The 14,140-nt window shown below is 38.6% G+C and overlaps 1 protein-coding gene across 1 annotated transcript in view; it reads left to right on the top strand.

Annotated features, from left to right (window-relative positions):
• WWC2 (WW and C2 domain containing 2) overlaps positions 1 to 14,140 on the top strand; it is a 176,177-nt gene that overhangs the window by 145,997 nt on the left and 16,040 nt on the right. The window contains exons 15-17 of the mRNA XM_081332605.1: positions 3,346 to 3,538; positions 6,212 to 6,370; positions 12,087 to 12,229. Of these exons, the coding sequence (XP_081188731.1) occupies positions 3,346 to 3,538; positions 6,212 to 6,370; positions 12,087 to 12,229 (495 nt within the window). The remainder of the gene's footprint in view (positions 1 to 3,345; positions 3,539 to 6,211; positions 6,371 to 12,086; positions 12,230 to 14,140) is intronic.

Raw genomic sequence — 14,140 nt, 5'->3', positions numbered from 1 at the left:
TTTCTGAGCTGTCAGCCAGCTCTCTTTGGCACAATAACAGATTGCAATATCACGTTTGGCCACAAGATGTCTCTCCAAAGTTATTTTGATCTATTCAGTTTTTTCTTCTATTTTAAAAGAAAAAACCCAGATCTTCAATAAAAATAGAGAATAAAAACTGAAGAATAATAGGAAATAGAATAAAGAGTTTTTTAATCCATCAATTTTAGGAAATAGATTCCCAATTAGGATCCAATTATTTTTTCCAACATTTTAAACACCCCTGGGTAGTTGGTCGCTGCTGTGTCTGGAGGGAGGGCTGAAACCCCCCTTCCCTCTCCACAGGGAGGAAAGTACTTTAGCAGCTTGAATAGGTACAAAAAAGCAATTAGGATTTAAGAGAGGTAGATCTCACCCAGTCCTTTCCAGGCTTCTTTGAAGTTGCCAGATGGTAAGTATGACTTTGGCTGTCTATAGCCTAGTGATGAGCCATATTTCTATGGCTGGTCTTTTGTCTGCCTGTTTGGAGGGATTCACTGGCTCTAGCAGGAGAGCTACCACTCTCCTGCGATCCAGAGAGTGCCCCTCCTTGCTGGTCGCCCCTACAGGGCTACTTTTGACTTTTTTCAGGGCTCTCCAGCAATGCAAAACTGGACGGGGGAGATGAAGCTCATCTCCCAGCCATCCATGGTGGCCGTGGCAAACCGGAAGCCAGCATCGGTGACATCTTGTAGTGAAGTTTGGTATTATAACTTGTTATTTCCTAAAAGAGACTTGGCTCAAAGCCCAGACCTTAGATAAGACTCTTTTGACCTTGGCTTGGCACCACCTGTGAGAAACTCAGCTGTAAGAGAACAGCTGGGTGGCATAACTGGCCTACTTGAACTGTGAATGTAAACCTTTACTGACTTTCAGAGTTATATGTGGGGAATTGCCTTCCTATTTCTTTATTTGAAGAATACTGGTTACCATATGAGATGATGAAATACCTTGGACTATAAAATTTGCTTGACAAAATATTTATAAACATGTGAAAGAGATGAAGACCAGGAAAAGATCCTTTCCATGTTGAAAACAATACTTGAAACCATTCTTTCAGCTTATGATAAAATAAGACCTAACATAAAAGATCAAGACACCAGTTTAGAAATACAAACCCAAACTTTGACTACAACCAAAGAACTAACAACGCAGAAGATAACAGAAGAAGTGGAACAATCAAATATTAAGACAGAGGACTCAATTGACCAACAAATACAGTTAATGGAAAATCCAGAAAAGGGAGTGACAACACTGAAAATGGAAAAGACTTTCTATATAAATCAGAAGAAATTTGAGAAAGAAGAACAGATTGAATGGAAGATAATCATATAAGGGCAATCACGGGGAATTGGAATAATAGAGAGACAACTTAGTGAATACAAATGGGCTAGTCCTTCAAAAAAATGGCAATTAAATGGTCTCCTTTATTTCAAATAACATATATAATAATAGAAGGGGATCTATTTGACGATCTAAAAGCACTGATGTGGAAGCCTAGTTGGCAAAGGAAGAAAGCCAGAATAAGGCTGAAGAAAATTGGGGTTTTGATTTATTAGAGGAGATTTCATATTATTTATTTATTTATTTATTTGAGATTTCATATTATTAATTAGAGGGTTAAAGGGAGAAGTTGAGATAAGGGGAATTCTGGTCATTGGATTTAAAATATTTGGAAATTAATTGAAAATAAGGATTTTATCAGTTTAATATTTAAAAATTAGACCTAAAAGAAAAAAATATATGAATATGTTTGATTTATTGATTAACCCAGGTAATATATATATATAATGTTTTGATTCATTAAAGGGGATATTGTATTATTAAGGAGATGATTTAATATGGTAGGAAATAGATAGGAAATAGAACAAGATTATATTCAAATAGATAAGATGTGTATTTTGGATATTAGATTCTGTTATGAATTGAGATAAGGGAAATCTTGGTTACCTAAAGCCTGAAAATTATAAATATCAAAGGTTAAATTGGAATACTGATGGGAAACTAAAAATTGGGGAAAAATTAATAACAGGATATGGATTGTTTATGAAGATTGAATGTAAAAAATAATTAAGATATGTATAAGCTAAAAATTTATTGATAAATGTAATAATGATGTTTTTACTGAGTTGATATAATATTAGCTTAAATACGAGATAGTAAATGTTAAGGGAAAAAGAGAGGAAATATTTGATGTTGTAACTTGAGATTTGTACTAAAGGTTTTGTTATCGAACTATTGATTAACCCAGCTACCACGTTGCTTTTTAAATACTTAAATGTAAAATTGGAAAATTAATAAAATATTATTAAAAAAAGAATGTGCTTTCCTGCTGTTTTCAAAAAAGGAGGAAAGTATGTTTGAAAACTGATTTACAATGCACCTCTTATTGTGATTCAGGAACAAAGCTGGTAGAGTTGCTACTCTCACACAAGCATTGCTGCTATTGCTGTTGACTATGGCAGCAATGAAACTCAAATACTTTGGCCACCTAATGAGAAGGAGGACTCACTGGAGAAGAGCCTAATGCTGGGAAAGATTGAGGGCAAGAGAAGAAAGGGACGACAGAGAATGAGGTGGCTGGATGGAGTCACTGAAGCAGTAGGCGTGAGCTTAAATAGACTCCAGAAGATGGTAGAGGACAGGAAGGCCTGGAGGAACGTTGTCCATGGGGTCGCAATGGGTCAGACACAACTTTGCAACTAACAACAACAACATGGCAGCAATGCTTTCATTTGTCAATGACTAGAGCAGGGGTGTCAAACTGCTGGCCCGTGGGCCAGACGCGTCATCTGGAAGCTGCGCCCACCCCATTGCTGGCAATGGCAAAACCATCCCGATACTTTGCACGACGTCACATGACATCATGAGTTTGACATGTCTGGACTAGAGCATTGTGGAAATGAGTCAGGAACTTTTCCTTCCCTTCTAATTTAGTGGGACAATTTGTTAGGGACTGAACTCCTTCTAAACTCCCCCGCATGCTAAGTCTCCTGTTTGCTTACGTAGTGAGCTCACTCCCTTAAACCAGGCTGCTTAATATTCATCTTACAGATTCTGCTTGTTCTGTAGGAAGCCACTTGTATCTGTCAGGACCCACACCTTGCAATCAGCATTTCTGAATGTAAAATAAATAGAAACTCAAACTTTGTGTATCTGTGAAGGAAGGAAGAAGCTTATATTTCCGGCCTGATGTCCCCCATTTTCTTCTCATCCTTAAAAGGAAAAAATATTTTATGTCATTTCTAAATATGTATATTGCATAACATAATATGGAAAGACACTTTATGGTGAATTTAGGTTATCTTTCTGTTTTTTTTTCTTTAGATATTTTAGACTTGCACTTCTTCCACCTTCAACTGACATCAGCTGTCTATTCCGTACAAAGTTCCATCCTGCTACTGAACCTCTTTTATTTAGTGAAATCTTCAGAACAGTTATTTCCCAGACAGCCTTGCAGAAAAAAACTTTGAGGGTAGATATCTGCTCTGTCAGTAAAAGTCATCAAGAAGAATGTCTAGTAAGTATCCTTACTTAATATGATAATTGATTTAATTGTGATCTTTTTCTCCCTTTTTGTGGATGTGTAAGAATCTTTTGAGCAATGTATTAAAAATCTTTATATACTGCTCAAAAAAATAAAGGGAACACTTAAACAACACAATGTACTGTATTTAATAGTAGGATGTCTTATCTTGTGTTCCCTTTATTTTTTTGAGCAGTATAGGTCAGGGCATAGTCACCTTTGATCCTAAGTGATTCTTCTTCCAACTTTCATGGGGAAAATGTAGTAGATTGGAACAATACTTCCTAAAGACTTAAATAGTAAGGACATAGTATAAATATTTCAGCACTTGCAGTTCATGTTTTATTTCCTATGCTATGTTTTGCACTGTTCCTAGGCCTGCACTGCGGGCTGGTCTAGACTCTAGAAGCTAAAACTAATCTAATATATACCAGCTCAACTACTGATTGGAATATGGTAGATCAGGGGTCCCCAACCCCTGGTCTGTGAACTGGCATCACTCCGCAGCATGCCAGAAACCGAGCTGTGCAAACAAGCGAAGCCACATCCGCGGGATGCAGGCAGCATGCAAACCCATGCCCCCTCTGGTCCACAGAAAAACTTCTCTCCATGGAACTGGTCCCTGGTGCCCAAAAGGTTGGGGGCCACTGCTGTAGATAGATCACACCTATACTAAAACATCTGCATTACCTATCCTTCTGCTACTAAACAGATTCAAGATGATGAAATTAGTCTTTAAAAAAGAGCATGTTATCTTAGCATCCTCATATATGTAATATTCCTGGTACTTAATATTCTTGAGGGGAGGTCCTGCATTCTGTGCTGCAGGTAGCATCCATAAACCTTCTCAGCAGTCCTCTGCAGAACACCCACTCCAATGCAGCCATGTTTTAGGTACTCCTTTAAAAATCCATTCTTCTTTTTAGGGGGGCTTTTCACCAAACACCTCCCTTTTATTAATATTTCTAGTCCATTTAATAACTAGTCTTCTAGCACTGTTTCATAGCATTAACTTTCTGGTATTAATGCAAATGAGAAATGGTATACAAATATTTAAATAAATAGAAATAATTGAATTTACTTTCCTTGCCCCATTTACTTGAGAGGCTAAATGCTTGAATAGTTTTTCACACTCAAGATAATGAAGGAAGCACTTCAGATGCCACTGCAGAGAAAAACTGCAAGGCTTGGTTGTTATAGGTTTCCTTTAAATGAGCAAAGGGAGCAGATAAATATTTTCTCTGTGGGTTTTATGATGATGCAATTTCCTGGGTTAATATTTATTGTGGTGAACCTTTTTAAAGAGCAGTCAGGACATACAATTTGGCCAATTGAAAATCCATAACTTCCATCCATAACTGTGCTTAATTTATTTGAAAATGTTTTGCAGTGACTTTGGTCTGTGGAAATTAAGGTTACTATTTTTGAGAAGTGTTCTTTTATCCAAGTATCAGCCAGGAAATTTAACAATTCCATGCTGGGGATTTCCCATGCGAGGGCATTGAACCTAGGACCTCATTCATGCAAAGCATGTATGTGACTTCAGTGGCAAAGGTGCATCCAACGCAAAAGTTCTACTTCTTCTTTATAATGTTATCATAGTTAGAAGTAGACTTTTTATTTTTCTTAATATTCTTCAAGTTATTATTCCTACCTATAGATGATTGTAAAATGGAAGTGTAATGATTAATAATTTCAGACATTGACAGAATGTAAATTGATGGTGCCTGAGGCATTTTTATACAGTAAAGCTATCAAAGATTCTAAATATGAGCTTAAATTTTCTTTTCTTACATATAAAGCCATTTTTCCCCTCATGAATAAGATGGACTGAGGCCAACTGTATTTTGCTTCAGGCATTAACCTAGCCAGTGCTTTCTCCTGCTTCGATCTATTGCACTGATTAGATTTATACAGTAACTGGTATTTTCTTTTTAGATATGTAGTGTATGTCTGATCGGTAATTAATCAAATGATCTGTTTATTTTTTGTTTAAATGTACCCCTTAAACTTCCCTTTTAATTCAGATTGAGCAACAAGTAAGAACAACAATAAAATTTTTACCAAATAAAATCACAGGATAAATATCTATATCACAGTCTTTTCTGTTTTCACCTGCAATTCTGAGTACTCCCTTGGCACTTTAATGCTTTACATCCTTTTATCTTACAAGCCAAGGACTCTTGTGCCCTTAATCCCTCAAGATTTATCATGAACCAGAATTACTTTAACACTTGTGCCAACTGCTCCAAATAAATCCCATTCATCTTCCCTCTTTATCTTTATGTTTTCCTCTTCACTTTTCATTTTAAAACATGTTTCTGCAATTTCCCTCTTGAGAGATAGATGAATCCTATTCATCAGGCTTTTATAGAATGGCTACCTCACACATTGCATTATAACCATAATAGAAAAGATCACTGTGCATCACGTGGAAAGTCTTACCTAATACTTATAAAACTTAGTTGCATTGTTATTTGACTTCAGTTGTAATATTCATCTTAAATGCTGTATTTTAATCCAAAAGATATAAATATATAATTGAAGTGTTTAATAATTCTAATATAAAAAGGCTTTGGAGAATAATTTTTGGCTGCTGAAACAAAACATTTCAGTGACATCATTTGTTTTTACATAATTCTGTAACAAATATACATTGCTTTGTAGGGTGGAATCCAGATAAGTCTGGGAGATGTGTCCTTTTCAAATGAGATATCTACTCTGTGGTATAATTTGCTATCTTCTAAGCAGACTGTTGGAAAAAGGAATACAAAGCCAAAGAAGTATTCTGTCTTTGTGGCAGCCAATCCAACACCTGTTTCCTTGGTAAGTTGATTGCTAGAAAAAACAGTGTCACCAATCAAACAGTTGTGCTACATTGTTATGTGTAGCCTCCAGTTGCTATGTCTCATTATCATAAATAGAAATATAATTATGACTTCTGATTGACTTTTTCTGCTCGCAGGAATGGTAAACAAACAATGAATTGCTAAATCTTGATTATGAGGAAAGCAATAAGCCAGAGTTCCTTGTCAGAATGTATTGCTAAAAAACAGAAGCTAATGCAGTCAAGCTTATGTACAATTTTTTCATTATAAGGAACAGTGTGCTTATGCTAACATTCAAATATTATTGGTTGGAGTAGAAGGGAACCAAATGTAAAATGCATATTGCCACATTAAACTTTTTTGTCAGTAGTTTGCATACCTGTATAATATAATGGTTAAGGGGTTTGAGAGGACTGGAGAGACTCAGTTTCAAGTCCATTGTCAGACAACTCACTGGCTAATTTTGGACCAATTTTTCTCTTTTTGGCCCAACCTGCATCATTGTACATTGAACACCTACAAGCAAAGTTATAACTAGTAGTCAACATGGGTTCATCAAAAACAAATCGTGCCAAACAAATCATATTTCATTCTTCAACAAAGTTGTCAGTGTGTAAGAATTTATTAACTGGAATGTCCATAGCAACAAACCAGCCAGAGAACTGTTTTAGATTAAGACACAGTATTGGCTGTGTAAGGCATGTGATCCAGCCTAGGTGTGGGTGTGGTTTAGTCTTTCCCTGTGTCCTGATCTCCTAAATCAGGGCTTTTCAACCTTTTCACCCATTGTACCACTTTTAGGATATGGCAACATCCAGGTACCACCAGTCGCTTAGAAAGGTGTCAAAAACTTGATGACCAAAAAAAAAAGGAAAAAAGTGATGAAGTACACGTAGTCCTTGACTTACAACAGTTCGCTTAGTGACTGTTCGAAGTTACAATGGCACTGAAAAAAGTGCCACCCAAGCCACAGCCAAGCAAGACACCTGCCTGTCCACCTGGCAGCGCTCTTCCTCCTGTCTGAGGTTTTCATTGTTGTGAGCATTTCCGTTGAGGATTGGCAGTGGGGGTGGGGGGTGGGGTGTTTGGTTTTTATTCCCACCCGCATCTGCTGGGTGGTTGTAGCAGGTTTTGGTCACTTCACATGACCCTGGGACACTGTGACTATCATAAATATGAATCAGTTGCCAAGCATCTGAATGTAAATCACAAGATTCTGGAGATACTGCAACATTCCAGCTGATCGGCGCTTCTTCTGGGCTCAGAAGCACCAGGATCAGTGCTGAGCTCCAGCTGGAGCCTGGCACTGATCCTGGTGCTTCCGCTGAGCCCTGACAGCCCCGAAGAAGCACTCATCCTGGCGCTTCTGCTGAGCCCTGACAGCTCTGCAGCTCCAGCTGTCTTTCACTCAGGCTTGTGCAGTGCTGGCACCGGTTCAGCTCATTCCCCTCCCCCGCTACCACTTTTCTAGGATGGTCACGTACCACCTGCCAGGTGCCAATGTACCACAGGTGGTACCCATACCACTGGTTGAAAAGCCCTGTCCTAAATTATAGGAGTCCTTCGGGAAAGGGCGGTATATAAATCCAATAAAATAAAATAAATAAAAATAAATTAGTTGCTGTTCTCTACCACATTGCCAAGAACTGAATGAAACTGTATGTATCATGTTTATATATATTTTATAGCTAAACTTTTCCGAATTATGTCTCCTGCTCCTTTTGAATGTGTGCTTATTTTGGGGGGCTTATTTTTGTGCTGGAAAGTTGTCAAACTCTAACAGGTTATGGGCCCAGATCCCAGCCAGCCCTTGCACACAGTTCAGACTGAAAGAAAAGATTGAGGCTCAACACAGAGCTCTAATTAAGCTGATGGACTACCTGAATTAAGAAAGAAAAGGCTGCTCAGCTGAAGGCTTGCAGGATGGCTGATTTAAAGGAGAGCTCTCTGCTTTGATTGGGACAAAAGAATTGTCTTATTTGAGCTGCAAAATGGAATGCTTCCTGAAGGCTAAAGAGCTCTGGGATACTGTGATTAATCCACCCCAGGGGCAATTAGCAGCTGCAGATCAACGGAGGCATGATAAGGCACTGGCTTGCATCATTTTAAATGTGGAAGATGAGCAATTCTTAAATGTAGCTGACTTAAAAACTGCAAAAGAAGTTTGGCTGAAGTTGAGAAGTGTCCATGTGACTGTGTCAGCATGCAATATAGTGCAATTATTGAGGCAATTGTACAGAGGCCGGCTGCTGCCACAAGAGAGTGTAGAAGAGCATTTGTTCCACATGCAGAAACTGTTTGTTGAATTAGAACAGTTGCAGGCACAAAAGGTTAAATGTGCCCAAACATTTGATAATGTGGCACAACATGATTCATGCATTCATCTCTTGCACAGAAAGCTTGGCCATGCCAGCTTCAGAGTGTTCCATAGGGATTAAACTTAAAAGGGTGTAAGGCATGTAAATCATCAAAATCTAAGGTATTCCCAGTAAGCAAGAAAAGCACAAGGCAGACAACAAGGGTTCTAGAGCTGGTACATGCAGATTTAGTAGGACCAATGCAAGCCAGCTTGGTAGGAGCAAGGTATGTGTCGGTCATTGCAGATGATTTCAACAGATTTGGTTTCTGTTATTTGCTTAAGAGCAAAACAAGTGCTTCAGAAGTTCAAGCAATGGGTAAGCTTCACAGAAAGAAGATATAGGCAACAGGTATCCCATCTGCAAACTGACAGGGGTTCAGAATTCATGTCAGCAAGTTTTCAACACTGGTTGGGGCAGCTAGGAATAAGACATGGACACACAAATCCATACACAGCAGCTGAGAATGGCATGGCTGAAAGATGGAATGGAGTCTTACAGACCATGAAAGAGTCACTGCTGGAGGATTCTGGTCTGAGCAGGTTGTATTGGGGTGAAGCCATGTTGACTGCTAATTATTTGGTCAATAGGCTGTTGAGTTCCTCTATAAATGATACTCCATATGCTGTGCTATATGGGAGAAAGATATCTCTGGCATATTTAAGGGTGTTTGGAAGCAATGCATGGGTGCATATTCCAAAGGCAATCAGGAGAAAAGGGCAACAAAAGGTTAGAAAGCTCAGATTTATGGGCTGTGAGCCTAGCTCAAAGAGCTATCGCTTTAGTGATGGGAGCAGAAGAATAGTAATTTCCAGATCTGCTAGCTTTGCAGAGCAGAACTGGGGCAGAGTTGATGCCAATTCTGGAAATCATCCACTTAGTGATGGTGACTCACTTAGTGATGGTGACTCACTTAGTGACTGTCGGCATTCAGGGAGGAGAAGCTAAAAAAAGATAAGAAAAGGAGTCAGAAGAAGATGGTGACTCTGATGTGAAGCAGGAAAGGGTTGACAGTCAAGAACATTCAATGCAACGCACGTGAAAGCGATTGAACAAGGGGATTCCACCTGACAGGTATTCTGCTAGGAAAGTAAAGTTGTGTAATGTGTGGTATGAGCCAAGAAACTATCAGGAAGTATTGGCACTACCCAAAGTAGAGCAAGAGAAGTGGAAAAAGGCCATGGACAAAGAAATGAAATCCATGGATGAACATAAAGTGTTCACCTCTATGACTTTGCCACAAGGCTACAAAGCTGTAGGATGTAAATGAGTATACAAAAGGAAAGTGTTACCCAACAATGAAGTCCAATATAAGGCAATATTAGTGGCACGGGTTTTCGCAGAAGAAAAATGTACACTATGATGAGGTATTTGCACCAACGGTAAAAGGTGAAACTATAAGGATGGCACTAGCGTTGGCAACGGCACGTGGGCATAAAATTTGGCACTTTAATATAACCACAGCATTCCTCAGTGCAGAGTTGGAGGAAGAAATTTACATGGTTCAAGCACCACGGTATGAAAGTAAAAAGCCTGGCACTGTGTATAAACTGAAATGGCCATTTATGGGCTGAAGCAATCAGCCAGAAACTGGAACATCTGTTTAGATGCGGCATTAAAGGGTCTTGGGTTCAAGAGTTGAAAGGCTGATGGTTGCATATATACTGCAAGGTTCCACGGTGGGGATTGCCAATCATTTAGCATTTGTGGATGATCTTTGCTTCATTGCAAAGGATCTGGCACAGGTGAAGGAATTTGCTAATCGGAGAAAAAGTTTGAATTGAAAAGTCTGGGTGACATACAAAACTATCTTGGTGTAGAGATACAAAAAACTGAGAAAGGTGGCTATGTTCTCAGTTAAAGAAGGAAAATTGAACAACTGTTGGAGAGATATAACATGAAGGATTGTATTTCTGCTCCAACACCTATGGGCATAGATTTTCACATTTTGGGTGAGCACAAAAGTGAAGCCTGTGATAAGGAGATATATCAGTCAGCAACAGGGCGCCTATTATATCTGTCACAGCGGTCCAGACAAGACATAGCTTGTGCAGTAAGTATCTTAAGTCACTTTACTGCTGCACCAACACAGTTGCATTCGATGGGTGTGAAGAGAATTCTCAGGTATTTGAAGGGAATTGTGAATTTGGGTCTTCAAATACAAATCTCTGAAGAATTAAAGTTAAAATGTTATGTTGACAGTGATTATGCCAATGATGTGCAAACCAGAAAGTCCAATTCTGGGTTTGTGGCATTATTTGGAGGGACTTTGATTGGATGGAAGTCCAAAAAACAAACGACTGTAGCTATTTCTACTGTGGAGGCAGAATTTATTGCTCTGTCTGAACTTTGTTCAGAGGTAACCTGGTATGTACAGCTGTTAAAGGATTTAAACATAGAAGTTAAAAAAACTAACAGTATTTGAAGATAATGCTGCTTGCATTAAAATGGCAACAGGTGAAAGAGTGAAAAGTAGAAGCAAGCGTGTGGACATTAAGTATTGTAATGTCAGAGAAGCCATCAAAAGTAAACTAATTCACTTGCTTCATTGTTCTTCAGATGACAATCTGGCAGATGTAATGACCAAGCCATTGGGTGGAGTACACCATGGGAAGAATATTAAATTATTTGGTTTTATGTCTATTCCAGTCATAAAGGGAGGAGTGTCAGTGTGTAAGAATTTATGAACTAGAATAGCCATAACTACAAACCAGCCAATGAGAACTGTTTTAGATTAAGACACAGTATTGGCTGTGTAGGTTAGTGCAGGATTTCATTTACATCAGACTTCAAATCAGTGAATAATTTTTTCTGTTTTCTTTAAATGATATGGAGTGAAAACAAAATACTGTTTTAAAGAATGTACATGCAAAATCTAGGGCATAAGAATCTCATAAAATAGACAATGCCCCTTTAAACTGGAAGATCAATTGTAATATCTGGAATAATGATTTGTAAATGTTGGAAACCTACATAATTTGTTGCTTTTGCCTACAATTTGGGAATTAGAACTTAGCTTTTACTGATCTGTATGTCAGAGTATATTTTCGTTGTCTTGCCTATGTCATTTTTGGAAAGAATTTTATTTATTTATAGAGTGTGATTTTCACAATATATGTAATCAATTCTCAGATGATGTCATGCAGCAATTCAAGGTTTAAATCAATCTTGAGTCTTTCATAATGTAATCCTACTCTCTGTAGGTACATGTGTGCTTGTTAAATTTAATCTGAAAGGCTTCAGCAGCTTTGTGATTTTTCTGGGCTCAGCCAATGTACATTACAGACCAGGTGTATTACTGGCATTACTGCTTACATATTTTAGTACAAGTAGAGCTGCTTTCCATATCTTTGTTAGGATGCGGTCTCAGCACTGTTGGAAAGGACATCAGCTGAGCTGCAAGCTGTAGAACAAGAATTGGCAGAGAAGGAAGAGGAAGGGGAGGAGGAAGATGAGGAAGCACAGGATACCCAGGAAACACAAAGTTCTGAGGAAGACTGGTAAGTTGAACTCTTTGTATTTATTGGTTATTCACAAAATAGCATTTAAAAATATGAAGCATAAAAAAACAAAATACAGAAAATGTTGCTTGCCCCCTGCAGTAGGTAGGTAAGAAAGATAGAAAGAAAACCTATTATTCCTTAGGTAATTTTTTTTTGCTGTTTTGCTCAGTGACAGAAACACAACACAAATACAGTCATGCTCGAAATTGTTGGCACCCCAGAAATTTTTCCAGAAAATCAAGTATTTCTCACAGAAAAGTATTGCAGGAACACATGTTTTGCTATACACAGGTTTATTCCTTTTGTATGTATTGGAACACAACAAAAAAGGGAGGAAAAAAAGCAAATTGGACTTAATGTCAAACAAAACTCCAAAAATGGGCTGGACAAAATTATTGGCACCCTTAACTTAATATTTGGTTACACACCCTTTGGAAAAAATAACTGAAATCAGTTGCTTCCTATAACCATCAATAAGCTTCTTACACCTCTCACCTGGAATTTTGGACCACTCTTCCTTTGCAAACTGCTCCAGGTCTCTCTTATTGGAAGGGCGCCTTTTCCCAACAGCAATTTTAAGATCTCTCCACAGGTGTTCAATGGGATTCAGATCTGGACTCATTGCTGGCCACTTCAGAACTCTCCAGCGCTTTCTTGCCATCCATTTCTGGGTGCTTTTTGACGTATGTTTGGGGTCATTGTCCTGCTGGAAGACCCAAGATCTCGGACGCAAACCCAGCTTTCTGACACTGGGCTCTACAGTGCAACCCAAAATCCTTTGGTAATCCTCAGATTTCATGATCCCTTGCACACATTCAAGGCACCCAGTGCCAGAGGCAGCAAAACAACCCCAAAACATCATTGAACCTCCACCACATTTCACTGTAGGTACTGTGTTCTTTTCTTTGTAGGCCTCATTTCATTTTCGGTAAACAGTAGAATGATGTGCTTTACCAAAAAGCTCTATCTTGGTCTCATCTGTCCACAAGACGTTTTCCCAGAAGGATTTTGGCTTACTCAAGTACATTTTAGCAAACTCTAATCTTGCTTTTTTATGTCTCTGTGTCAGCAGTGGGGTCCTCCTGGGTCTCCTGCCATAGCGTTTCATTTCATTTAAATGTCGACAGATAGTTTGTGCTGACACTGATGCTCCCTGAGCCTGCAGAACAGCTTGCATTCCTTTGGAACTTGTTTGGGGCTGCTTATCCACCATCCGGACTATCCTGCGTTGCAACCTTTCATCAATTTTTCTCTTCTGTCCACGACCAGGGAGATTCGCTACAGTGCCATGGGTTGCAAACTTCTTGATAATGTTGCGCACTGTGGACAAAGGCAAATCTAGATCTCTGGAGATGGACTTGTAACCTTGAGATTGTTGATATTTGTCCACAATTTTGGTTCTCAAGTCCTCAGACAGTTCTCTTCTCCTCTTTCTGTTGTCCATGCTTAGTGTGGCACACACAGACACACAATGCAAAGACTAAGTGAACTTCTCTCCTTTTTATCTGCTTTCAGGTGTGATTTTTATATTGCCCACACCTGTTACTTGCCCCAGGTGAGTTTCAAGGAGCATCACATGCTTGAAACAATTTTATTTACCCACAATTTTGAAAGGGTGCCAATAATTTTGTCCGGCCCATTTTTGGAGTTTTGTTTGACATTATGTCCAATTTGCTTTTTTTCCTCCCTTTTTTGTTGTGTTCCAATACATACAAAGGGAATAAACCTGTGTATAGCAAAACATGTGTTCCTGCAATATTTTTCTGTGAGAAATACTTGATTTTCTGGAAAAATTTCTGGGGTGCCAACAATTTCGAGCATGACTGTATTATAGGGAGAGCAACAAGGAAAATAATGAATAATATTAGTTTTGATGCAGCTTGGAGAATGGAGCCATGCTGTTGTCCC

The sequence above is a fragment of the Vipera berus genome (assembly GCF_964194415.1).
Source record: "Vipera berus genome assembly, chromosome: 7".
In the NCBI taxonomy this organism is placed as follows: domain Eukaryota; kingdom Metazoa; phylum Chordata; class Lepidosauria; order Squamata; family Viperidae; genus Vipera; species Vipera berus.
Note: the sequence above shows the minus strand (reverse complement) of the source record. Positions and strands in the feature narration are given on the sequence as shown.